Source organism: Mus pahari, chromosome 5 (assembly GCF_900095145.1).
Source record: "Mus pahari chromosome 5, PAHARI_EIJ_v1.1, whole genome shotgun sequence".
NCBI classification, from domain to species: domain Eukaryota; kingdom Metazoa; phylum Chordata; class Mammalia; order Rodentia; family Muridae; genus Mus; species Mus pahari.
The window spans coordinates 20,802,154-20,828,937 of NC_034594.1; the positions used below are offsets into that span (position 1 = coordinate 20,802,154).

Genomic DNA, 26,784 nt, shown 5'->3' on the forward strand with positions numbered 1-26,784 from the left:
GGAGCCCTCAGCCCCTCCCAGCCCCTGCAGCAGCTCAGTGTTTGTGTCATTCTTGTCTGGGCCTAAATAAGGCCATTTGCTTTTTATTAATTACCAGTTCATCGCAGCTGCCTGGTTGCTGCCTAGAACAAGAAAGCCTTCCAGAAAAGGACACCCAGAAGGAAACCACAAAGTTCCTGACCGGACAAACCCTATTCCCAAACCAATCATCTGGCTCCCATTTAAGACTTACAAAGCTGCAGCAGATAGGGCTCTACCTCTGCCTGGCTAAGGCATCTTGGGAAAGGTACTTAATAGAGCATGTTGTCTTCATCTTCAAAATGGATCTAAAATTTTACATTTCCCAGAAGAAAGCCTGACTCAGATCCCCACCAGCCCTTGAAGAGAAAAGGTAAAGCCTACAGCAGGGGGATCATCCCAGAGAGTCTAATGGGCCGTTCTCCAGGGAAGAGTGGAAAATACTAGAAGACAAGGTAAAAGATGAGGAAGGACATCCGGTGGGGTCCCCTGGAAAGAAAGTGGCAGAAAAGGGATCTAAGCACTCAAATTAACAAAGGTTTGGACTGGAGAGATGGCTCAGCGGTTAAGGGCACTGATTGTTCTTCCAGAGATCTTGAGTTCAATTCCCAGCAACCACATGGTGGCTCACAACCATTTGTAATGGGATCCAATGCCCTCTTCTGGTGTGTCTGAAGAGAGTGACAGTGTGCTCACATACATTAAATTAATAATATATATAAATATATATTTACTTATATTTTAAAAAAACCCAAAGGTTTACCCACTGTTTTCTGTAGGCAGTGTGACAGCCATTCTGAGTTGCATGAAGGCATCTTGGGAAGGGTACTGAGAGCAACCAGGAATGTCCATCAAGGGACAGGGGATATGCAGCCTGGAGTAGGTAGTTAGGTGGCTTGTTATCTGTGATAGCAGAGTGGAAGCCAGCATGATGACAGGCCACCTTCTTATGACTCTGAGGACATACTCTAAGTGAGAAAGCCCTGCAGTAGCCCCGCCCCTCCCCCACCTACCAGGCTTCCAGGTATAGGTTTCTGGCTCTGAACTCTCTGACCTGAATGAAGTTTTGTGACATTGCCTGGAGACTGTTCCATAGACTGGGAGATGGCAGTGTGTGTTGGGGGTGGGGTGGGGTTAGATCCCAGGCCAGGCACTGTCTTCGAAGAATCTGGGCAAAACTGTAATTTTTAGGCCAGGTATCTGTTAGTGGCTTCATCTAGAGTTAATGTAAGGTTAGACAAGGGGAGAAAGCCTGCCTTGGGAACCGTGGGAGGCTCATGTGCAGCCAGGGTACTGATATTTCATAAGGGCCTGGCACATTTGCTGAAGGCTTCTGGCTTACTGCCCAGCTCCGAGTTTCCTGTTCATACTTCCCCAGATGTGTCACTGCAGGATTAAAACCCAAGAGGCTCTGACACAGGCGTCATCAGGAGCCCACTTTCTCTGGGTCGTCTGACTAGAAGTGAGCTGTCTGTCATTCTTGTGCACCCCAACCCCAGCCCAGTACTCTTTTGGGAGCAAAGCAAAGTGTAAGTAATGCTGTCCCCGGGCTGACTCAAGGAGGCAGTTTTGGTTTTAATAGCCAGTGTTTATTTGCTCAAGCAAACTTCGTCTTGGGGAGAAATGTGGCTGGATGTCATCAGAGTTCCCAGTGCCCCGAACCGTGAACAACCCAAATGGTAAGATGGCTTGCTGCACTTTAGGGTTTTCTGTCTCGGTATTTTTTCCTTCTTCTCAGGTATGTGGAGATGTTTGCTTAAACACTGAAGAGTTATTTGGGAAGGACAAATGGAAACTGAGTAAAGATAACAATGTGCTGTTCACTCAAAGGAGACACAGAATTTCTTGGTATTCTGCGTCCCTAGGGGCACACTTGAACATTAAGAGGTGTGCACGAGCATATTAAGGTTGCCTGCAGTTCGGTTTCATTGTGTGGGAGATTCACTATGAAATGCATGGAAATTATATTTTATAAGTACTTTTAGGGCTTATTGTAGACTCCTTTGAAAAATACTGTTTGCGAGTTAACATCACTTCCAATAAGCTACTTGTAATCTATCACAGTCACGGCTCTTGCATCAGTGGGGAGGGTTGTAAAATGAAGAGCTGTTTCTGAGGTTGATTTAAAATGCCACTGTGGACCTTAGAACCGAGAAGCATTACTTCCCGTCCGTGACTGCGATATAAAGGGATGCACTCACACTAGAGGGTTCTTGGAGAAAGATTGCCTCACTAGAGGGTGTGCTGAGGGCCTTGCAAAGCTGTTACCAGGAGCCACTGGTTGCATTTGAAGTGATCATGTACCCTACAGACAATGCGTGCTCTCTCTCTCTCTCTCTCTCTCTCTCTCTCTCACACACACACACACTTCCTTCAATAAGGGTTAAAAAGCAGCCTTGGAAAACAAGAACATGCCTTCTTTTTTTGTTTTGTTTTGGACACAGAGTCTCGCTGTGTAAACTCTGTGCTTGGAGGCTTTGTACATAGCAATAGAGAAGGTTGTGTACGTACTCAAATGAGGATTATAAACTTTGCTCTGATTTCTTGTTGGACACCCTAACTTTTACAGTTCCCATCAGCCGTCTTTCTGTTAACAACAACAACAACAACAACAACAACAGGGACAGAATCAGAAAGAATAAAGACAGGAAATAAGGACAAAACTGGGGTGGGGTGGCAAATTGAAGTTTACTGTCTTCCTTTTAATTCATCAGATTCCAAACTATTTCACACAGAACGCTAGTTTTGTGCTGTGTTGGTGAGCTTCTAGATTGCTAGAACACAGGGAGGAACTCTCCCAAAGGTGCAGGCAGGCAGGGACCAAAGTGTATGCCGAGTCCCAGTATGCACTTGAGGAGCAGCTGGCCCTCAGTGGGTTGTGTGCTCTGTACCCATTCTCTATGCTCAGTGTAAACACGTTGGTCTGCTAGGAAGGAACGAGAAGAGAATTACCCAGAAGATCAGGGGGTACATTCTGAGATTAAGACGGTATTTCTTATAGGGTCGTTCATCTTTTTAAAAAAGATTTATTTATGTTATGTATGTGAGCATACAGTCACTATCTTCAGACACATCAGAAGAGGGCATCAGACCTCATTAAAGATGGTTATGAGCCACCATGTGGTTGCTGGGACTTGAACTCAGGACCTCTGGAAGAGCAGATGGTGGTGCTCTTAACTGCTGAGCCATCTCTCCAGCCCCCAGGTCATTCATCTTTAAAAGTCATTTTCAACAGCACAGACACTGCTTAAAAACTGTGGGCCCACAAACCTTATTGGTGTAAGCCTGACAGTCTAATGAAGGAAAGACATGGCAGCCATTATGAAGGAATGGTGAATGTCTGCTTCTAGAACGTGCCTTTCTTTTTTTCTTTTTCGAAACAGGGTTTCTCTGTGTAGCCCTGGCTGTCCTGGGACTCACTGTGTAGACCAGGCTGGCCTGGAACTCAGAAATCCGTCTGCCTCTGCCTCCCAAGTGCTGGGATTAAAGGCATGCGCCACCACTGCCTGGCAGAACATGCCTTTCAAAATTTGAGACAGTTCTCACTCATTGTTACAAAGGTAAATACACAGAGATAATAAAAGGTAAAGAGCAATTCTGCATCCCAGCATTGCACCTCTGTGCATCCTCCCTCTGAAGTCTGAGGGATTCAGACTGGACTTGGAGACTTCAGGGTTTTGGACTATGGAGACCCAATGAAGACTGTGTAAATATTCTCAGATCAAACATTTTCTGAAATCTGAACACTTCTGGTCCCCAGGATTTTAGATACGGGAAAGTTAACCTGTAGCATTAACAACTATCTTGTTTTCTGATAATATTTGCATTTTGAAGAAATAAACTCCTACTACACATGTTTTATTACTTGGTCTTACCTTCTAGCAACATTGTGTGAGCAATTTTTCATAGCAATGAGTTTCTTTTTATCAAGGCATTATGGGTTGGGGAGATGGCTTTGTGGGCACAGAGCTTACTAGGTGAGCAGAGATGCACAGATCTGGGGATCCCCCTGGCCAGGCAGTCTAGCCCACTGGGGGAGCTCTTGGTTCAATGAGAGACCCTGTCCCCCCCCCAAAAAAAAGGTAGAGAAGTGATTGAGGAATACACAGAGGTGTCTCCACATATGCCAACATGTTACTGTTCACGAGTACCCCACAAGCTTTTAAAAACATGTTATATATCGTATTAAATAGTTTTAGTAGAAGAGACATTTTCTTTTCTATTGTTAGCAGCAAGAACATTAAAAAAATCATTACAGTTGAATCTTTGCATCTTCTCGTGAGTATTGTCTTGGGATATCCCCAGAGATGGAACCCACTGTTTAATCCTAGGAGTGTGCTACATAAGCGTCCATCACAATTTGGCATCATTTTCACTAGCACTGGCATTTATTTACTTGTTTGTTTGTTTAGTGGTGAATTGTACTAGTCTGAAAAATTGGCAAAGAACACTTTGCTTTGACTTCAATAACTTCGGTAAAAATGTTTCAGGATACTTCTGGCTTCTTCTCTGTCCTTTGGGTTCAGCTTATCTTTCTTTTTTTAACACCAAAGTAGTGCCCTTTTACCGTAACTTCTGCCAACCTAGTTTCAGAGGTCTGTGACCTCCTTTGATGTCTCCCTGAAAGTGTGCTGAGGGGGCGGTGTTAACTTCTTTTGCTCTGACTTTTACCTGGGGGGAAACCTCATTACTAGTTTTATCTCTTCTTTAAAGTTGACTTAGAGTCAGAGGCAGTGTTTGCTGTGTTCTAACAGCACATGGAATACTGCAGCTAAAAATGGTCTCCCACTTGTCATTTCTTAATCCGTCTGCATTTAGGACAGCAGGATGCCCTTCTCACAGGGATTGATTCTTACCACCAGTGAGTTTTGTTTGTGCCAGCTCCTCTCTCAGAGCTCGCCTGGATTGGTGTTGACCCCCTAGTGTGCTTTTCAACCAGCAAATTTGGAAGAAGCCAGTATAAAGGAGACAGAAACATTGTTACCCAACTCTTTAAGGAAGGGAATATTCCGGAACAGAAACTCTGGAGATTTAACAAAGAATCAACCCAGACAGAGCTTTTCTTGGCTGAATGGAAGGTTGGTTTTATTTCTAGCAGGTGTGTATCTGTAAAGTTCTTTTTTTTTTTTTAAAGCTTTATTCATTTATTACATGTAATTACACTGTAGCTGTCTTCAGACACTCCAGAAGAGGGCGTCAGATCTCATTACAGATGGTTGTGAGCCACCATGTGGTTGCTGGATTTGAACTCAGGACCTTTGGAAGAGCAGTCGGGTGCTCTTACCTGCTGAGCCATCTCACCAGCCCATCTGTAAAGTTCTTAATGGGTGCTTCTAAGTGAGTTAAAGCTCAGTACTTTGGCTTGACAAGAACATGACTGGAGGGAAGAAGGGCAGAGTGGCTTACTTCATCTCCATCATACTGTTGGGCTGTGCTGATCAGGGCCCAACTGAAGTTTATTCTGAGAAATGAGAGCAGCTACTGCCGGCCCCTTTTACATCCACAAAGGAAGGGGTCATTTTTTTGCTAGCTTGTTTTGAAGATTAGGAAACTGAGGCATAGAGAAGGGAATCTGTTGACAGCACAGCAGAAGTTGCTGTGTAGGCAGAATTCTTGGTGCAGAAAGTCTGACTCTGGCGCCCAGGGGACTTGAGAGAACATTGTGTGGTTCTGAGCTGCTGCTTTTCACTTGTGTGTGTGCTTACATCTTGCTAGATCTTCCCTAAGGAAGAGAAGACATTATGTTTTTCTTTGTTTGTTTTGCTTTATTATACCTGTTATTTCGTTTCTTTCCTAGGAACCTAAGCATCACCCTTAAGTATTACCAAAGATCCCAAAGCTCGAACTTTTCGAGCCGTGTTCACACAGGGCCACAAGTGGAAAATTACAGCCACAGAACTTTGCTTCATGCACAGGATTACGCAAAGCCTTATGTCAGATGGTGCGCAAGAGATTTAGGTGAAGCAAATAGAATCTTACTCTCAAGGCATCTCTTTATGTTCATGCAAATATTCCAAGACATGAAAAAAATAAATAAAAGCCCACAATCTTAGATACTCTTTTTCTAACTCAGATAAAGGATCCTCATTATTTTTCTGCTCTTGGGTCAGATGAGCAAGCCAAGACTCAGTGCATCAGTAAAAAGCCCACCGTGAAACCCATCAGTATGCATCAAATGCCTTTAGCTCCAAGCCCATGGACCACCAGGTCCTCTCCCGCAGGTAGCTAATGTCCACGATTCTTCTGTCAAATGTCCTGAAATGTTAATTCTGCTGCCTTTGGAGGTGGTGAGGCTACATGCTCTGTCAGAGTTCTTTCTTAATCTTTCCGATTCTACAGGGGCCAGTGGAAAATGTCATCTGGTTTGAATTTTCTGACCATATTCTCCCTAGTTGGATATTCAGTTTATCTTGTCAATCTAACAATGATAGGTGCCTGAAATAGGTGGAGACTCTTCAACCTTTTACCTGCTGAGCCTGCAGGTCATCACCAAGGAAGCTCAGGGACTGTCCCCGAGAAGGCTAGGATGAGCTGCAGACTCAGCAGTGGAGGCTGCTTGTAGCTTCTCATGAGCAACTTCTCTGTCTTCCCTTTGCTTAGCTGTCCTGGTTATAAAACGGGCATGCATACAATTACAGAGGGACTTCTATTTACTTTTGGTTAAACTTTTCCACGAACTGTTGCAACCTTAAATTTAATTAACTTACCAGCAGTGCTGTGGATTGGACCCAGGGCCTTCCATATTCAAGGCAGGCAGCTGTATCCCTGAGCTACACACCCAGCCCTAACCCTGTAATTTGAAGTAGGATAGATAAATACTAACAGCACATGGTTTGTCTGTCTTTCTGTGTCTCCTTCATAAATGTAACTTCAGGGGTCTAGATTGTAAGATATTTGTAGGTCACTGATTTTTTTTTTTTAAAGTAGTTGACACACAGCTTCTTTACATCTGTACTTAAAAGTCTGTTAGGGATTTGTCTCTCTCGTCCCTTTCTGAGCATCCTCTTTTTCTGGTTTGTCATGACAGGTGCTCTTCTGAGCTGTTTATTGGTGCCCACTTCTTCCTTACAGTGCACACTGTTCCGGATCCTGTTCCATTTCTGTGTTTACCAAGCTTCGTTTTAACTCCCTGGAGGTCCCTGAATATGTCGGTAGTCCTTAGTCATATTCATCAGTGTTGCAGTGCATAACAGCTTGACTCTGTCATTTTGCAGAAGTTACACTTGTGCCTGTAAGCTGAATGTGACTCAGATAAACATATCACTTCCCATCCATGCCACCAGCTGATACCAATGAGCAGCCCCATCAGAGATATCCAAAAGACTGTTTCCCTATGTACTCCTTACTAGTCATTGTGTGTGTGTGTGTGTGTGTGTGCTTGTATGTTTGTGTGTATAAATATGGTGTCTGTGTTTGTGTGTGTCTCTGTGTGATGTTTATTCGTGTGGTGTGGTGTCTCTGTGTGTGGTGTTTGTGTGTGTCTCTGTGTGTATGTCTATGTGTGTGATGTTTATTCATGAGGTATCTGTGTTTGTGGTATTTGTGTGTGGGGGTGGGTGGTGGTGGTGTGTATGTATTTGTGTGTGATGTTTGTCTCTCTGTGTGTTTGTGTGTGTGGTGTGGATGTATGTGCATGTGTGGTATTTGTGTCTTTCTGTGTATGTGTGGTGTTTCTCTGTATATGTGTGTTATTTATGTATGTGTGTGGTGTTTGTATGTGTCTCTGTGTGTGTATGGTGTGTCTGTGTGTGTCTCTGTGTGTGTGATGTTTATTCATGAGGCGTCTGTGTTTGTGCTATTTGTGTGTGGGGGTGGTGGGTGGTGGTGTGTATGTCTTTGTGTGTGATGTTTGTCTCTCTGTCTGCTTGTGAGTGTGGTGTTTGTGTGTGTGGTATAGATGAAGGTGCATATGTGGTATCTGTGTCTTTCTGTGTATGTGTGGTGTTTCTCTGTATATGTGTGTTATCTATATATGTGTGTGTGGTGTTTGTATGTGTGTNTTTGTGTGTGTGTGTGTGTGGTCTCTCTGTGTGTTGTGTGTCTCTCTGTGTGGTGTGTATTTATGTGTATGTGGTATCTTCGTGTATGTATCTGTGTATGGTGTCTGTGTGTATGTCTGTGTGTGTGGTGTGTGCTCACTCTTACATGCATGTGTGGAGGTCAGATGGTGATATCATGTGACTGTCTCCTTTGGTCTCCATCTCACTTTTTGAGACAAGGTCTTTCCTTCAACCCAGAGTTTGCTGCATTGACTAGACTGGCTTGCCAGCTGGTCTGCAGGATCCACTTGGCTCCGCCCCCTCAGGGGTGGGCTTACTGGTCCGTGCTGCCTCGCCTAGTTTTTATGTGACTCCTGGACTTTTGAATCAGTGTTCTCAAGCTTATACAACAAGACCTTTAGTCATTGAGCCATCTCCCAAATTCACTAACTTAGTTTTTATTGAACGGAAAAAGGTGAATTCAGTGTGTTTTACTAGTATTATTTTAAAACTCAGTGTGTTTTAAACTGTCTCAATATCTGGATAAAGTTGGGCATCCATTTTCTTGGTTTAAAATAATTACTGATCATTACTTCTATTCCATTTGCAGTTAGCTTTTGAGGACTTGCCTTGTGTGTGGCCACGGGATACCAAGATAGGTCAAGAGGATCTGGCCACTACCGGAAGATCCTGTGACTGAGTACATGAAAGACTACAGGGCTGTTTAGACAACAAATGGCTGCGCTCTACCTTACTCTAACAATTGGTACTTTTTGAGGGGAAAGGAGGGGGTCTCAGTCATGAGATGGAGCTACACAGAGATTGGGTACAGGATCATAAAAGTTGTGTTGGAAGAATCAGGTACAGTGGTACACACCCATATTTTAGCACTCTGAAGGCTGAGGCAGAGGGAATCACAAGTCTGAGGCCAATGTGACCTATAGATGAGAGGAGATCCTGTTTCAAACGCAGCAATCAAGCAATGCCTATTTGAGGATCAGAAATGCCAATATGTGGTGGTGAAGGGAAGGGGGGAGGGTACCAGATGAATCGGGCACAGAAACTGAGGGCATAACATGGTAGGCATTGGGGCAGAGGTAAGAATTTGGATTTTTGTTGGGAACATCAGATAGACTTAGGTTGTTGGGTGAGAAGACGGAACTGGAGCCTCCTTGCTTCAAGCTTTGCTGGCTGTACCTGCTCCCCTGGGTGACATTGTGGGGGTGGTACCCTGTGTATCAGCATCTTTTGTTTGAGCCTCTAGAGATCATGATGGGGTGACACTGGGTGAAGGGCCTGTGCTTTACCAAACCCTGACCTCAGCATGACACACATAATAAAAGCTTTGTCTGAAATGGCCACAGAGATCTTTTAAAATTAAAGTGCATACTACCTTTCCTAGACACAAAAACTCCATTTAGCAAAAGCGTTCTCATCTGTTCCTAAACTGACTGACCATTTTGCCTTCTGGTTTAGGGATTTCTGAGAAACGACTCCTTGGAGGAATTGCAAGTTCCACATCTCATTCTGTGCTGAGCACTCTACAAGTGGGGAGAGAAAGAAAGGGAAACATCCACACTGATTGGGAGAATTTGTCAGTCCACCCTGAGACACATCAGCTGCTGACTAACAAATGGATGCAGATGGGGTAGTGAGGAAGGCCCAGCCACCTCAGAGTACAATATCAAAACAGGCCTAGTAAGCATGGCTGCCAAATCTCACTGAGGCTCCGCCTGGAGATGGCTGTCGGTGGAGTCTTGTAGATCCTTCTGTCTAGCTGCAGGTGAGGCTACGGTCACCTTGGTGGGGTCTTCTTATACATCCTTCTGTATAGCTGCAGGTGGGTTACAGTCACCTTTAGAGACAGGAAGAGTTGGATGTGGGCTGGACCATGGCTTCCTTTTTTTTTTTTTTTTTTTTTGGTTTTTCGAGACAGGGTTTCTCCGTGTAGCCCTGGCTGTCCTGGAACTCAATCTGTAGAGTTCAGGCTAGCCTCGAACTCAGAGATCCACCTGCCTCTGGCTCCCAAATGCTGGGATTAAAGGCGTGGGCTACTACTGTCCAGCCATGGCTTCCATTCTTACTGGCTCCAAGTGAAGAGGTGTACTCTCATTATGGAAGAAGAGGGGAAAGAGACAACACAGTTTTGATCAGACACAGCCACACCCATCTCTAAGGCTAAACTGTCCTAGGTGATTGTTGATGGTCAGAGAAGAGTAGAGTTAATGTGTACGTGCACAGGAGTGGGAAGCTTGGGATACAGCTTTCAGTAGCTATGACTCCAGGGGAGCAGTGCTAGATCAGGTTTCTGTGGACCCAGGCACAGCTGGACAGGAAGTGCGGGAGCTGTCAGGTCAGCTAATCTCCTAACAGCTTTACATTTTGGCCCGGGGAGAAGGACAAGGGTTATTTCTGAGAAATGGCTCCTTGTGTGAAGTCCAAATGTATGATGCACACAGAGCTGCTCCAGGCAGACTCAGCAGGGGCTGCAATGCATCAGTGACAGCATGAAGTAAAAAGGCACGCAAAGGGAAGTTTTCAGGGGGACTGGCTCCTGAGTCTTTAGTTAGCATCATACAAGATGGTATGGTATCTACTTAAAACCTTCTGTATTCTTTACACTGTTTCTATGTAATATGAACTCTCTCTATATGTTATTATACTAGACTGCATACAAAATAGTGACAAATGAAATATCTGTGCATGATCAGCAGAGACACACTGTGGTTGTCTGGACTCCTCAAAGTGGAATGAAAAGCCAGTGATTTACAAAGCAAGGGTCATAAACTTTGACCCATGTCACAGTACCCGAAGCACATACTGTAGGACTCGGCGTTATTAGGGGTTTGGTTTTCCTGTACTTGTGTGGAGGGCTTGTTCAGCCTTTAACCTCAATGTGAGGATCGCAGAAGGTAGGCTTTCTTGGAGGGTTCTGAGGCCCTTGTACATATGACCAGCACAGTTATTAAAAGCTGCCTAGCATTCTATTTTGCCACATGTGTACACAGCAAGAAGCAGGCTCTGGAAAGCCAGGAGGCAAGCTGTCACCTGATAGTGGATTTGCAGGCACCTGGATCTTGGACTTCCAGCCTCCAGAACTGTGAGAAATATGCCTTTCTTTCTTTCTTTCTTTCTTTCTTTCTTTCTTTCTTTCTTTCTTTCTTTCTTTCTTTCTTTTCTTTTCTTTTCTTTCTTTCTTTCTTCCTTCCTTCCTTCCTTCCTTCCTTTCTTTCTTTCTTTCTTTCTTTCTTTCTTTCTTTTAAATCATGCTGTTCCTGGTAGCTTGTTTTAACAGTCATAACAAACTGAGACACCATGCCAGAACAGTTCACAATGATGGCATGAACAGATTTTAATAATAATAATAATAATAATAATAATAATAATAATAATAATAATCAGCCTTAGCAGGGATTTCAGCCAGTGTTTATCTGAACACTGCCAAGACAGTGAAAAAACAGGGCAGCTTGGCTCTAGGACGGCAAGAGCACATCTTCATCCTTTGTGGGCTCCTGGATCATTTTACCGGTTGAGGGGGAATTCACATGAACTTGAACATGTCTTTTCTGTGGAGACACTGAACCCCTCGGCACTAAGATTGTTTCCTCTTGTTTGAGGTCAACAGCGGGGCTGCTCAGGCGTTGCTACCAAGAACACAGCCCAACATCACCACAAAGCCAACACATTCTAGAGCCGCAATTCCACCCCCAGAGGTTCATGTAGCTCCCACAATTCTAGAGCTTGACTGGAAATATTGAGTCAACCCCTCCTAGATGCTTTCTTGCCTATCTATGGTTTTATTTGCTCACCTCTCAGCCTCTCTCCGTTCTTGAGATGGATGAGTGACCATCCAGTCTCAGAAGCTGTCCCTCCTGGCACAGCCTCTTTGCCTAGAGGCTACCTCACTTGGAAGTTCCAGAACAAAGAGTTAGCAGGTATCCCTCCCTCGCTGCCACATCTGGGAGCTTTTAAGGCACTACTTCCCTTCCTCCTGTAGGTCTGGGAAATTTCAGTTTCTTCCCAAGGAAACTGAAGGTTAGTGATAGGCGTCATGGTTCTTGGATTGTAGCAAATCAACAGAAGACTTTGGATTTGCACATCGGTCGTTTGGACTCTCAAACTTCTTTCTACATCACTGCTAAAGTGATATAGTGACTCAAGGAAGGGAAACAGTAGTTTATGAATGTATCTTTAAAAAAAGATTTTATATATTTTTGTTTTATGGATATACACGAGTGTCTGCATAAATACATGTGCCTGGTGCTCCTGGCGGTGACCAGAGGGTGTTGAATTGAACTCTTTCACAAGTACAGATAGTTGTGAGTGACCGCCACATGGGTGCTGGGAACTGAATCCAGCACTTCTGCTAGAGCCACAATACTCTTATCTGCTGAGTCCCTGTGAAGGCTTTTTAAAAAAGAGGCATTAAAGCTTTTTGATTGATTTATAATGGTGTTGCACTGTGAGAAACCGAACATAAATTAGAACTGTTATCGGACAGTGTACACAATCCACTGACCCTACCAAGCACTGTTGCTTGGAGCACAGCATACTGTGGAGTGTCTGATGTATGATGCCCTGGCTGAACCTTGCTGTAATTGCCCAATAATAATTAAGTACAATACAGCAGCCCAGGAAAAGATCCAAATTCACAACACAAAGTTCAGTTTCTATTGCAAGAGCCTTGCTCTCACCCCCTCATACCATCTTCATAAGGTGTTAACTGCAAGTCCAGCCACAATGAATCTGGGTCAGTCTGTAGTCGAACATTAGTGTCTGGGCCATAAGTTTTTCAGTTTGCTAACACTGAGCTGACTCAAGTTTTCTTCCACCAACCCTGAGGAATAGTACCCACCCTGACATCTGTGAATAAGCTAGCTTTTAAAAAAGGGTGTCATGCAAAAGTCTTATTTTTTAGTCCCTGAAGGGATTGTGAGAAAGCTCCAGAGGAATTTGGTAACAATTTATGCCAAAACCAATACAAATGAAATACACTTAACTAAGCATACATAGAGGCCAAAAACCAATACAAATGGAATACATTTAACAAAGTATACATAGAGGCCAAAACCAATACAAATGGAATACATTTAACAACAAAGTATACATGCAAGCATCATGGCATCCCTCTAGCAATTTCCATGGAATAGTTAAACAGATGCTGCTACAAGTGGGTGGGGGGAAATCTGGTCTCACCACAGCATCATCTCTCTCTTCACTCCTCTCTAAAAGCATATTCAGAAGTTCTCAGGATTTCTTCCCTAGATAAGGGGAAAAAAAAAAATCTATGACTCTACTCAGTGATTGCACTCACAGTGACAGGATGCTTATTGAAACTTCTTTGACTTAAAAAAAGAAAAAAAAACTCATGTGAACCCGTTATAACTACCTGTTTGAATCAATTTCCCTCAAGGTTTAAGAACTTTTCTATGCTAGTTCGTGAATTGACTCATAGGGACGAAGGAAGGTTACAGTTTTTGCTCTCGTAGGCGTGAGGGGAATCACAAGCAGCACCTCTCACTGTCTAGATGTGGCTCATCAACCTCAAGCTGAGGTTGGTTTCACAGTTCAAGCCGAATCCTGTGCTTACTTCCCCAAGGTGAAGCTTTTTAACAATTGGGTAAGTTCAGGTGCCGTAGTATCCAGAAACTAGGTTCACAGGAAAGTATACACTATGGTAGGAGGTAAGATGGAAGGGTGCTTCCTTTAGGGTGGGATTCACACTCCGTTGTTTTAGGGAACCTGGACTCTTTTCCTTGCTTGGTCTCAGTCTGCAGCAAGGGATTGAAAATAGTCGGGACGAGATTCTGGGAACATCACCCATCTCTGTTATAAGCAGTAGTTGTGGGTCCTGGCTGTGCATGGAATTCACCTGGGGAGCCTTGAACATATTTATTCCTGGATCTCACCCCTGGAATTTGGGGTCTGGTAGGCCTGAGTGCAGCCTGGGCGGTCAGGACTCTCCAGACGGTTATACTATGCAATCAGTACTCCATGATACGGGCTGACTGGGAATCACTGACCCGGGGATCCACAGTGATTAAGTCAGTCAATTACCCACATAAACAAGGAGCAGGATAGATCAAGCGTGTCTAGAGGGATTGCCAAATACTGCCTGCTGGGGGACCTTTAAGTTCGTTTCTCAGAAAACGTTGTGCCTGGAAGTTCTCCAAGGCCTGTGTGTGCTGAGTGTGCATCCCACGTTCTTGGGAACTGTGGACAGTAACTGTAAACAGGGCCTACTTTCATTCGTTTGACAAATATTTAAACATCTGCTTTGCTTAGTTGTCCTCTGCTAGAAAGAGATGATACCAGTGTCTTAAATGAGCGTCAGAGTAGAGGGCAGAGCACAAGCAGAGCAAAGTAGGGTTGCTGAGTGGCACAGACAGGGTAGGGTGGGGCGATGAGCAGAGTGGCAGAGGACATAGCTGGAGAGTGTCTTAAATACACCTTGGGAGTATATGATAGGGTATTTGGGATGGTTTCAGTGTTGAGGAGCTAGAGGAGAACTGGGAGGAGAGCAGAGAAGGAGGGAGGAGGAGGGAGAGGAGGAGGAGGAGGAAGAAGAGGAGAGGAAGGATGAGGGGAAGGAGGGGGAGGGGAAGGGTATTCTAAGAGGGAATTGGTAGGACAAAAGCAGGATGCCAAAGAAGAAGCTCATGAAACACTTAATAGGCTCCGATCCCTCAAAGACAAGGAGAAAGGCCTGTTCAAAAAGGGAAGGGCCAGAGCTGGGAGAGGCTCAATGGGTAAAGCCCTTGCCAAGACTCAAGTGTAAGGATTTAAGTTGAGATCCCCACTCACAGAAAGAACTCACAAAAACCTCACAGAAACTCACAGAAACTCACAGAAGCAGTAGTGCAATTCTGTAATCCAAGGACTCTACAGCAAGATGGGAGGCTCGTTGGAGACTCACAGGCCAGCTGGCATGGAGTATGCAGCTGTGAGCAACAGGCAAGGTGAAGAAAAGATTGGTATCCAAGGTGACTGTTTGACCTCTACATGCATGTACAACGAGGTGGTGAAGAGGGAGATGAAGAGACAGGAAGGAGAGAGAGAGATGAGGGAGGGGCAGAGAAGACAGAGTGATACATATATTTTAAAGCAGAAGGGTAAGGAGAAAGAGAGTCAGCAAGCCTAGCATGCTAGATCAGTGGTCTAAGCTGTCTGGGAGGCAGAGGGAGTTCAGGGTAGTAGGTTTCAACTTTGGAGACTGAGACGAAGTACAAGTGGAATTAGCTCAACGGTACTTACTCAGCTAATCTGGGTTGCTAGGAGAATTGGAGGGTTTTGTTTCACTTCAATGGAAGAAAAAAGAAGCCCATGTAGGTTACACAGTTGAGATAGCCTCAGCATTGCGTTGACAGGGTGGGTGGATGGTTTGACTTCCAGTGCTGGACAGCCCCTCCCATCTCCTCAGCTCTCATTTTCTCTAGCCTCTAACACATCCTCTGCTCTGAAGTCCAGTCAGTCCTAAGAAGCAGAAAGGCCTTGTTTTGTCCCAGTATCATCTTGGTGTTGCTAGCAATGGCAGAAAACCCCTGAAGACAGAAAGCAAAGTGATTTGGAAGTGGTTGGTTGGTTTGTCCCAAAAGGATTGAGCAGTGCTGGGCTGTTGAGTCTTTGGGAAATTTGGCAATGACTATTATTTTATTTTATTTTCCAGATATAAGGAGAGAAAAGTGTAAGGGTCGGTCAGATTTGGGCATGAACAGAAAACGATTTGTTTTAACTTTTAAATGTTTCTCAATATATTGTGAAGAGTTTAATTATAAGAAAGTGCTTGGGAGGCAAAGGGGAGTAGAGAAAGAGACAGGTTTTCTTGTAGCTGTGGTCTCTCTCTCTCTCTCTCTCTCTCTCTCTCTCTCTCTCTCTCTCTCTCTCTCTAGCTAGAGCTGGTAATTGATCGTGTTACATTGTTTAGAAGTGTTAAACAATACAAGAAAACAAAGAGGGTTCTGGACTCCCCTCTCCTGCCTTGGTTTGCTGCTTTTCATTGGTTAAAAAAAGGGTGAATCATGTTGTTGGTCTGATTGGTCCTGGGGATTATGACATTTTCTGTGCAGAATTTGCATGTGGATAGCTTCTCACTTCTGCTTCCTTGTGCTCTCTTGTCAATTCATAATTCCCTTGTGACACACATTTGGCTGGACTTGAAAGAATCTCATAGAAATGAGGAAGAAAAAGAAATCATGTTAAAAAGGTGGCGTTTCACCACACAATGAATCGTAGAAACCCATCTACGTAAGGAAACATAATACTGAAGAGTCTTAGGTATTTTCTCCTCTTGGAAGGCTGTAGTTTTAATGTGTCAGCTTCAAATATTGGGCAATACTATGCCATAACTAGTCCCTGGGCAGGCTTGCAGACCAGAGAGCTTCTAGCAGACTCCTCATCTCCAGGCCTGGGAATTCACACGATTATGTTGAGGTTTTTTTTTTTTTTCCCATGGGTTTCAAGATGAAATTTTGGCCCCTGTGCTTGCTTGAGCTTCCCTAGTCCCCATTAACTTCTTGTTTTCTCATCAAGTTCTGTGACCAGTTTGGATAAATAGTCACTTTTTTTCCTATTTAGAGCACCCCTCAGATCATAGCACCCTCCCTGCCAGTCTTTGGGGCAATCATATAAGATCCCCCCCAAAGCACTTACTATGTGACATCTACCACGGCCAGAATTCCATTTATATTTTTGCCCATGATCAGATGAGGAATTGGGTAAGACTGAGCAGGCACATTGGGTAGCACTGGCCACCTCCTCAGGCTTCTCCAACAAGAATTTCAGGCAGTTGAAGGGATCCTCACCTAGGAGCATTTAGTGCTTGGCTCTTTTGTTGACATCACAAAATAAAATAGATGCACTGTCTAATTTCTTTGGATTTCCTGGATCATGAAACTGTTTCTGACAGTTATTAATGACCCAAAGAAGCACTTGTGACCTGTCACTCCTGATTTCCCTGAATGTTCTTTACTTAATAATATATTTAGATTAATTTAGGTTTATTCCAAGCCTGGAAAGTCCCCTTAGAAAAACGTTATATGGATTTCTCTGAAACGGCCTTTGAGTGTGGAAACTGCTGGGTAGAAAACATTTACTCAGTCCCACCTTCCAAGCAAGCACTTGTTTCAAGAGTCAGCCTCTTTTATTAAGGCCTTGGAAAACTACCAGAGTGGTTACCTCCTGAAGTTTCTCATCAAGATCAGACCAGAATGCATATATCATATCTACCAAAGAAATTCCTCTATATCTCTACCTATGCGCAAGTACATATTAACACAGCTTCTCCCTGTTCATAGCCTTGAGTCAACATTTCAACGTCTTAGACTTTTCTAGCAGAGGGAAGCATCTTTATTTTAGGAGATATAAGCAGACACCTTCATTCTACTTAAAAGTGGGGGCTGGTCATCACCAAGATCAAGACTTATTAAGAAACTGGAAGCATTCAGCCTGCTCCCCATTGTTGGCAAGGGGAGACTGATTGGTCATCCCCAAGAGGTGAGGATTCTATGAATATTCATGAACTAGGGGTTGGGAGAGTATGGGTGTTGAACATGTCCTAGGAAGCCTGCCTGGCATAGACTCTTGAAGCCTCTTCCCAAATACCTCTGTCTCTCATTACTGGCCTGCATATGTGTCCTTTGTCATTTCCCCTATCATATGAGATATCACTGGACAGTTGTCCTGTGTTCTGAAGCTATCCTAGCAAAGTATAGAGTATGAGAGTTGTAGGGTCCTTGACTCGGGGTGGAGGAGGGTGACCACTTCACTCTGGAAGTTGGTATTTGCTTTTGAGACCAAGCCCTCTGTTTATGGAGTCATTATTAACATTGTCAGTATCTGAACTGAACTGAATTGTAGAACACCCATATGGCATCTGAGAAATCCTAGCAGTGGGATAAACATCTCCATGCATCTGGTCACACTGGATATGGACATGCAGAACAAAACAAAAACAAAAACAAAACTCTATTTTACACAGGCCTCTAACTTTGTCAAAATAATATAGAGCCAACTCTGCAAAAAGAAATTTAAGTATGTAAGGGACACTAAGGATAAAATTTCCATGCTGACATTAATAAGATGATACCTTTCTTTGGAGACTTTAAATACAGTTAAAACATAATCTCCTACTGGACTTCACAAACGCTCCATTGTCTGTGGGTGGTTTTCCTTTTAAAACACTCTGTGCTGCCTGGTAAAGCCTGGCTACTCACTGTGGAAACCATAGTGAAATCAGAGCCAAAAACCCAGAGAAGACATGTGCTGTCTGTAGGTTATTGTTTAACCTATCTTAAGTGCATGAGATTAACTTCTGGATTGCAACTCAGTGACACGGTCTCAGAGAGATTTCACATTCATTTAATATACTGGGAAATATGTGGCAAGCCTGGTGCCAGATGGCTTTCTCTACCAAACAGGGATTTAGTTTGAAGAGACTTCACGGAAATTGCATGACAAACCCAGGCTGTTAGCATTTGGTTGAACAGGTAGATTTCTTAGATGCATTGAGATACGATTGGCAAATAAAAGCTGTATCTTTTAAAGGAAAATATTGTGGTGATATGATGGATTCATTTATTGTGGAATGAGCCCAGAAATCAAGTCACTTGGCATATCACTTTATATGAGCTATCATTGTTGTTTTTTTTTTTTTTTTTGGGGGGGGGAGTTGACAGAATGTTTATAATCAACAAATATGCGCAGTAATGTCACTTGTGATTTAAATCCAGATAATCACTCACAAGCTCATGTTTTAAGGCTATAGTTTGTGAGGTTATTTTGCTAATTATCAGTTTTTAAATATTTAATGTGCATATGCACATGTGTGGTGCATATGTGTGCATGTGTGTGAGAGTAAAAGTATTCACCCATGCAGGCAAGTTTAGAAGCCAGAGGTGGATGTGATGTGATGTGTCGACCTCTATCACTTTCTGCTTTAGTTTTTGAGACATGCCTCCTCACTGAACCTAGAACTTGCCATTTTGGGTAGACCAGTTGGCTAATGCTTTGTTTTTTACCCTTCTTTGTTCCTCCAACACTGGGGTTTTGTGACTCCGTATCTGGCTTTCACATGAGTGTTGCGGTTTGGACCAGGTACTCACTTAGACTTGCCCAGCAAGTATTTTACCCATGGAACCATCTCCCTTATAGTACTAGTTTAAAGGTAGTGTAGCTTTTGGCTGGTTGAAGTAGGTCATTAAAACCTTGCCTTTGAAGTTTATGACTGCACAAATGTGTTCTCTCAATTTTGGCAGCTCAAAGAAACTACAGTTTGGTTTCTATAGCAAACATAGCAAACAGCCCAACTTTACAAGGCAGCAGACAGGCAAAACCCCTGCTTCTGGAGTAGGTCTCCCCCTCCCCCAGTATAGCCGTGTGTTTCCCATCAGAATAAACTGAACATTCTCTGATTCTATCACCCACATATACTTCCTTAATTTGCTTCTATTGGCTATTGTGTCACAGGAATAAAAGAGTAGCTAATACAGTTGCCATATCGTATATCAGATCTCTCTGTGTGTGTGTGTATATATATATATATATATATATATATATATATATATATATATATATATATATATATATATCTGTGTGTGTGTGTGTGTGTGTGTGTATTCTTTGACCCACATCTCATCGCCTCCCCCTGCCCAGTTGTGTGTAATAACCATTTTGCCTTCTATAAATGATTCTTGTGCTCATTGCTCTGTGTGGGAGTTCTGCTGTGGCCCCTGTGCAAACTGACATGGGCAAATTGTACAGAACAGCTCAACTCCAAAAGGCTCCCCTGAGTATCAGATCTTTCATTTACTGCCCCGTGCATCGAGCGAAATAATTTCAGTACTCATCTAGCTGCATCAACCCATAACCCTAAGTGGTGCTTAAAGTGAAAGGACATTTTTGTTTGTTTGTAGAACATGATTTTAATATTTTCAACTGTTAATATTCAACAAAAAATGATTATTTTAAGATATATTTTGTTGTTATGTCTCCCTTTTCATTACTGATTTTTATTAATGTGGATATGTCTCTTTGCCCTCTGGTTGGTCTAGCTAAGGGTTTATTTATCTTGTTGATTTTCTGAAAGAACCAGCTCCTGGTTTTGTTGATTCTTTGCATAGTTCTTTTTATTTCTATTTGGTTGATTTCAGCCCTGAGTTTGATTATTTCCTGCCATCTACTCATCTTAGGTATATTTGCTTCTTTTTGTTCTAGAGCTTTCAGGTGTGCTGTCAAGCCACTAATGTAAGCTCTCTCCAGTTTCTTTTTGGAGGCACTTGGAGCTATGAGTTTTTCTCTTACCACTGCTTTCATTCTGTCCCATAAGCTTTGGTATGATGTGTCTTCATTTTCAGTAAATTCTAAAAAGCCTTTAATTTCTTTCTTTATTTCTTTCTTTCTGAAGTTATCATTGAGTTCACCTTCCATGTGTATGTGTGCTTTTGGTTGTTTTTGTTGGTATTTAAGACCAGCCATAGTCCATGGTGATCTGATAGGGTGTATGGGATTATTTCAATCTTGTATCTGTTGAGGCCTGTTTTGTGATCAATTATATGGTCAGTTTTGGAGAAGGTACCATGAGGTGCTGAGAAGAAGGTATATTCTTTTGCTTTAGGATGAAATGTTCTATAAATATCTGTTAGATCCATTTGATTCATAACTTGTGTTAGTGTCACTGTGTCTCTGTTTAGTTTATGTTTCCATGATCTGTCCATTGCTGAGTGTGGGGTGTTGAAGTCTCCCACTATAATTGTGTTGGGTGCAATGTGTGCTTTGAGCTTTAGTAAAGTTTCTTTTATAAATGTGGGTGCCCTTGCATTTGGAGCATACATGTTCAGAATTGAGAGTTCATCTTGGAAGATTTTATCTTTGATGAGTATGAAGTGCCCCTCATTGTCTTTTTTTGTTAACTTTGGGTTGGAAGTCGATTTTATTCGATATTAGATTGGCTACTCCAGCTTGTTTCTTCACACCATTTGCTTGGAAAATTGTTTTCCAACCTTTTACTCTGAGGTAGTGTCTTCCTTTGTCACTGAGGTGCGTTTTCTGTATACAGAAAGATTCTGGGTCGTGTTTATGTATCCAGTTTGTTAGTCTATGTCTTTTTAGGGGAGTTGAGTCCATTGATGTTAACAGATATTAAGGAAAAATGGTTGTTACTTCCATTTATTTTTGTTATTAGAGGTGGAGTAATGTTTGTGTGGCTATCTTCTTTTGGGTTTGTTGAAAGATTATTTTCTTGCTTTTTCTAGGGTGTAGTTTCCCTCCTTGTGTTGGAGTTTTCCATCTATTATCCTTTGTAGGGCCGGATTTGTGGAAAGATATTGTGTAAATTTGGTTTTCTCATGGAATATCTTGTTTTCTCTGTCTATGGTAATTGAGAGTTTTGCTAGGTATAGTAGCCTGGGCTGGCATTTGTGTTCTCTTAGTGTCTGTATGTCATCTGCCCAGGATCTTCTAGCTTTCATAGTGTTTGGTGAGAAGTCTGGTGTAATTCTAATAGGCCTGCCTTTATATGTTACTTGACCTTTTTCCCTTGCTGCTTTTAATATTCTATCTTTGTTTAGTGCATTTGGTGTTTTGGTTATTGTGTAACCGAAGGAATTTCTTTTCTGGTTCAGTCTATTTGGAGTTCAGTAGGCTTCTTGTATGTTCATGGGCATCTCTTTCTTTAGGTTAGGGAAGTTTTCTCCTATAATTTTGTTGAAGACATTACTGGCCCTTTAAGTTGGGAATCTTCACTCTCTTTTATACCTAATATCCTTAGGTTTTATGTTCCCATTATGTCCTGGATTTCCTGGATGTTTTGGGGTAGGAGCTTTTCGCTTTTTGCATTTTCTTTGACTGTTGTGTCAATGTTTTCTATGGTATCTTCTGCACCTGAGATTCTCTCTTCTATCTCTTGTATTCTGTTGGTGATGCTTGCATCTATGACTCCTGATCTCTTTCCTAGGTTTTCTAACTCCAGGGTTGTCTCCCTTTGTGATTTCTTTATTGTTTCTATTTCCATTTTTAGGTCTTGGATGGTTTTGTTCATTTCCTTTGTCTGTTTAATTGTGTTTTCCTGTAATCCTTTAAGGGAATTTGTGTTTCCTCTTTAAGGGCTTCTAGCTGTTTACCTGTATTCTCCTGTATAACTTTAAGGGAGTTATTTATATCTTTCTTAAAGTCCTCTCCCATCCCCATGAGAAGTGATTTTAGACCTGAATCTTGCTTTTCTGGTGTGATGTTGTATCCAGGACTTGCTATGGTGGGAGAATTGGATTCTGATGATGCCAAGTAACCTTGGTTTCTGTTGCTTATGTTTTTATGCTTGCCTCCTGCCATCTGATTATCTCTAGTGCTACCTGTCCTCACTATATCTGACTGAAGCCTGTCCTTACTGTGATTCTGGTTGAGTAAGAACTCCTCAGAGGTCAGTTGTCTCTGTGATCCTGTGATTCTGTGATCCTGTGATCCTGTGATCCTGGGTGTGTCAGAGCTCCTGGCAGTCAAGCTGCTTCTGGGACCCTGAGATTCTGGTGTGACCAAGCTCCTGGGATCCTGGGGTCCTGAGATCCTGTGGTCCTGATTGTGTTAGAGCACCTGGGAGTGGAGCTTCCTCTGGCTGTTGTGGAACTGGCTGTGGAATTTATAGCCAAGTTCTGCTCAGGGCATTGACTCAGACAGGAAGGAACCTGTGCCACTGGTCAGGCAGAGTTCCTGGGTGCCTGGGTCCCGCTGGTCCCAGTTACTTCCGGTGTTGGGGCAGATGGTGTGTGCTCTCCACCTCTGATCCTATATGATCCTGGGAGTGTTAGAGAGCCTGGGAGTGGATCTTCCTCTGGATGTTGTGAGACTACCTCCAAAGAACTTTCATATGCAGGCTTTAAGGTATGGGTTGTATGAATATGTATGTATAATTAGCGGTTGTTATGTTTTTGGTATATACTGTGTGTGCATTGTGTTAATGCCTATGTGCTGTGTATATTTCTTTGTGTGTATTGTGAACATGTCTATTGCATGTCATTTTAAAACATGCATTCTGTGTATATTGCATGTGCTCCAATGAGAGTATTGTGTGTGCTATAGGTATGTCTGCTATATGTCTTTTGAATGTATAAGTGTTCTATATGTTTTATATATGTCATATGAGTCTGTTGTGCAAATAACTATTATTGTATGCATTGGAAATGTGCATGTAGCATATATTATATGTTTTATGAGTATTCAATGTGTGAAGTATGGGTCATATGTATTCTATATGTTGAGTACTATATACTTGAGTGCATATAGTCTATGTTGTGCATACAGAATGTCTTCTACATTGTGTGTGGTATATTTTTTCTGAGTGTGATATGGGCCATATGTGCAATAAAAATATTTGATGATGAATATATCTTATTTAAAGATGAGAACAAATGAGTTCCAGAATATCTAGTAAGGGTTTTACCCAAATGCAGGTGTTCTCAGAACCTTGGTAACATCTTGCTCAACACTTTCCCAGGACCCCCTCTTGTTGAGCATCTAGTCTTGTAGGGATTGTGAAGTTGGCTTTAGTGAGATGTTATATCCAACTTGGTCCATGGTGATCAAAAGGCCATATTTTTCTTCCATTGGGTGTATAACCCAGGTACATCTGGTATCACTAGGAGGTTGGGCCTCAAGCTGCTGAATGCTCATAACCAGGGGTCTTCGTAAGCTGGCCTCCAGTTTCTGATCTCTCTTCTGGTCTCTTCTGGTTTCTCTCAGCAGCCTCAACCCCCATACTTGACCCAGAAGCTTCGGCAGCACCTCTGTACCTGCTACATGTAGGCAGTCCCTCAGTGATACAACTGCAGCTGCTAGCCTGCTGTAGCTGTTCTCACTGGTCTTCTCTGAGTGGTGGATTCTCTCAGGCTCCTTTTGGGAAAGAGGTGGGAGCCTACTCTGAGATCTGAGCACTTGCCTTTTTCTATCTCTCCTTCTGTGAGTCCTTCCTGCCAGACCTGGGTGGGGCCTTCCTGGAGAGCTATGTGGAAGGCAGGTCTTCTGAGTCACTTCATGGTCTATTAGTCTAGCGTTCTTTCATGACCATTGAGGTATAACGTGGAACTGAGTATGCCTAAATGCATACGTTGGGACTAGGTACCTGACAATAATTTGGGTCAGTAAAGTGCCTGACTTGTAAGTAGGAGGACCTGAGTTCTGATCCCCTTAAAACTTTGGGTATTACAGGACAATAATCCTAGCCTTGGATCCTAGCAGAGGGAGAGTTGTAAACCGAAGAATCCCTATATCCGATTCATCAGTCAGACTAATTGAATTGGTGAGCTTCAGATTCATTGAGGGAGTCTGTCTCAATGGTAAAGATGGGGAACAATCAGTGAAAGCATGGAATATCCATCGCAGGCCTCAGCACTCACATGGAGCAGGCAGACCCACAAAGCATTCACTCTGTCTTTTAGCAAAGACTCACTTATTTTAGCAACTCATTTCAACCTACTTAGTACTTTGCCTTAATGAGTACAATTTTAAAGTTAAGATGCTTCTTAACACACACCCATCCTCTTCCCTACTGCACAAGTTATAGCTTGTGATGCTTTGATTTAGGCTTTTGTCCTGTTGTTGACTTAAACTCCATTCTGGGCTCCGGAGCCAGACAACACCGTCTCTTCTCTTCAGTTTCAAGTGCACACAAGGCTGTGTTGTAGAAGCAGTATAGCATGCACTTCCAGAAGCAAAGCGAGCTATCTCATAAATGCTTAGTTTGCCAAAATAAAATATTCCTAGAGTTCTCATGCTTGAAATGTAGTTGGATAAACCAAAGCAAAATTTATAGTGAATGTTAATAAAATAATTTGTATTAATAACACATTTTATTAATAAACTAGTAGGTGAAAGGGTTAAGAGAAATAATTCTGAACAATGTCAATATAATACTCCACAAATGAAAGTAGAACACTGTCCATTAATGACGTCCTAAGAACATATGGAGATCTGTTCCAGGTGGGTCCTTTTTGGTTGATAGAAAGCAAAGAATGAGACTTGGAGGACTTTGAACTGGGGATGGGATATGAGAAGAGATGGAAGGGAGAGGAAGGAATTGGAAAGGGAATAAGGGAAAGAAAAATGGCTTCTCTGGGTAAGAACCTTCAAATAAGAGCTCACACATCACTACATGGTTCCCCATGCTGAGAAAGCTTCCCTTGTAGCTCTCAAAGCTAGGGATGGGGAGGGGAGATGCTTGACACTCATGGAAGCTCTTCTTAGCTACCATAAGTCTACCTAGAAACCAGAGATTGCTCGCTGTGGGGTTTCTTCTCCCTGCATAATTACTAGGAAGAAAAAAAAATAAAATCACATCTCGTAGTGGGTTGGCCTAATGCTGCTTGTCTTCCAAGGCTATTTGTCCCAAAGACAAGAAAGTCAACACATAAGACACTGAATGACCCTGCCCCCAGTTGATTGTGATTGGTAAATAAAGATGCCAACAGCCAATAGCTGAGGAGAAGGGAAATAGGTGGAGATGAGTTTTGGAGGGCTTAGAGGAAGGAGCAGAAAAAGAGGAAAGAGAAGAATCCACAGGAAACAGGAGAGGAGAAAGGAGAGCCACCATGGTGGAGGAGCCAAGAGAATGTGGCCCGGGAGGGGGGGGGTTGCCTAATGGGAGCTAGGAGCGGCCCAGCTGGAACATAGTATACGGTAAGTAATAACAGTGTTATTGATAGGAAAGTGGACTCTAACAGCATGGAGGGTATGCAGCTGCCCAAATACTGTGCTGCATGAAGCATATTTATAAATATCAAGGCTGTGTGTGTTCCTTCCCAGAACTTAAATGGTCTAAGGCTGGTAGGAACTCTGTGCCAGGATTTTTTAAAATAGTTTTTACTATAACATCTTCCTTCATTATTTCTGCACCAGGAATTATTTTTAGCTAGAATTTGTTCTGACACACACACACACACACACACACACACACACACACACACAGACACACAAGCACATGTCCCCTTTCTCTTTGGGAACTGTCCCTGATGACCTTGGTAACTCTGTAACTGTTTCTTGAGATTCCAAGGGAGTGAAGGGAACATTTTCTGGCCTTGGTAATGTGCAAAATTGAAGATTTGTCACTGTTATTAGTGGGAATATCCACTGTGACATGTACAGGAAGGGATAAGAAAAGAAACAGAGAAAGAGGCACAAAATACCAGGCCTTCCCAGCCCCATTGTGACTCTCGCTGTCGAGGTGTCAGCTGATGTGGCTGGGTTAATTTCCATTATGCCTTTGGAATTAGGACTAACAGCAATTTTAAAAAAATCAAGACCTCAAGGGGAAGGGTAGTTAGTTGTTCTTCAAAAGCAAAGAAGAACAAAACATTAGAGAGTGTCTAGAGTGCCATCTGTGGCCCAGGGGTCCCATCTATGATAAACGACCTTTTTCTAGAGTTTGAAGGAGCCATTCCCAGTGTACAGTTGTCAGATTCTCTTTTTCTCAGCCCTTGTGATACATCGACTCTCTTGCTGAGCTGCATGCAGCCATGCATTAATGTAATTGTTGTAAGAAGCAGCACACACCTCAGGAGGTCTGTTCTAGTACCAGTCAGTCTTAGAGTTTTACTACTGTGAACAGGCACCATGACCAAGGCAACTCTTATAAGGACAGCATTTAATTAGGGCTGGCTTACAGGTTCTGAGGTTCACTGCATTATCACCAAGGCAGGAGCAAGGCAGCATCCAGGCAGGCAATGGTGCAAGAGGAGCTGAGAGTTCTGCATCTTCATCTGAAGGGCACTAGGAGAAGACTGGCTTCCAGGCAGCTAGGATGAGGGTC

General features: G+C 42.9%; 1 protein-coding gene across 1 annotated transcript in view; it reads left to right on the plus strand.

Moving 5' to 3' along the window:
* The first annotated feature begins 1,405 nt into the window (after positions 1 to 1,405).
* Il1r1 (interleukin 1 receptor type 1) overlaps positions 1,406 to 26,784 on the plus strand; it is an 88,007-nt gene continuing 62,628 nt past the window's right edge. Inside the window, exon 1 of the mRNA XM_029538363.1 lies at positions 1,406 to 1,697. Within this exon, the coding sequence (XP_029394223.1) occupies positions 1,695 to 1,697 (3 nt within the window). The 5' untranslated portion in view covers positions 1,406 to 1,694. The remainder of the gene's footprint in view (positions 1,698 to 26,784) is intronic.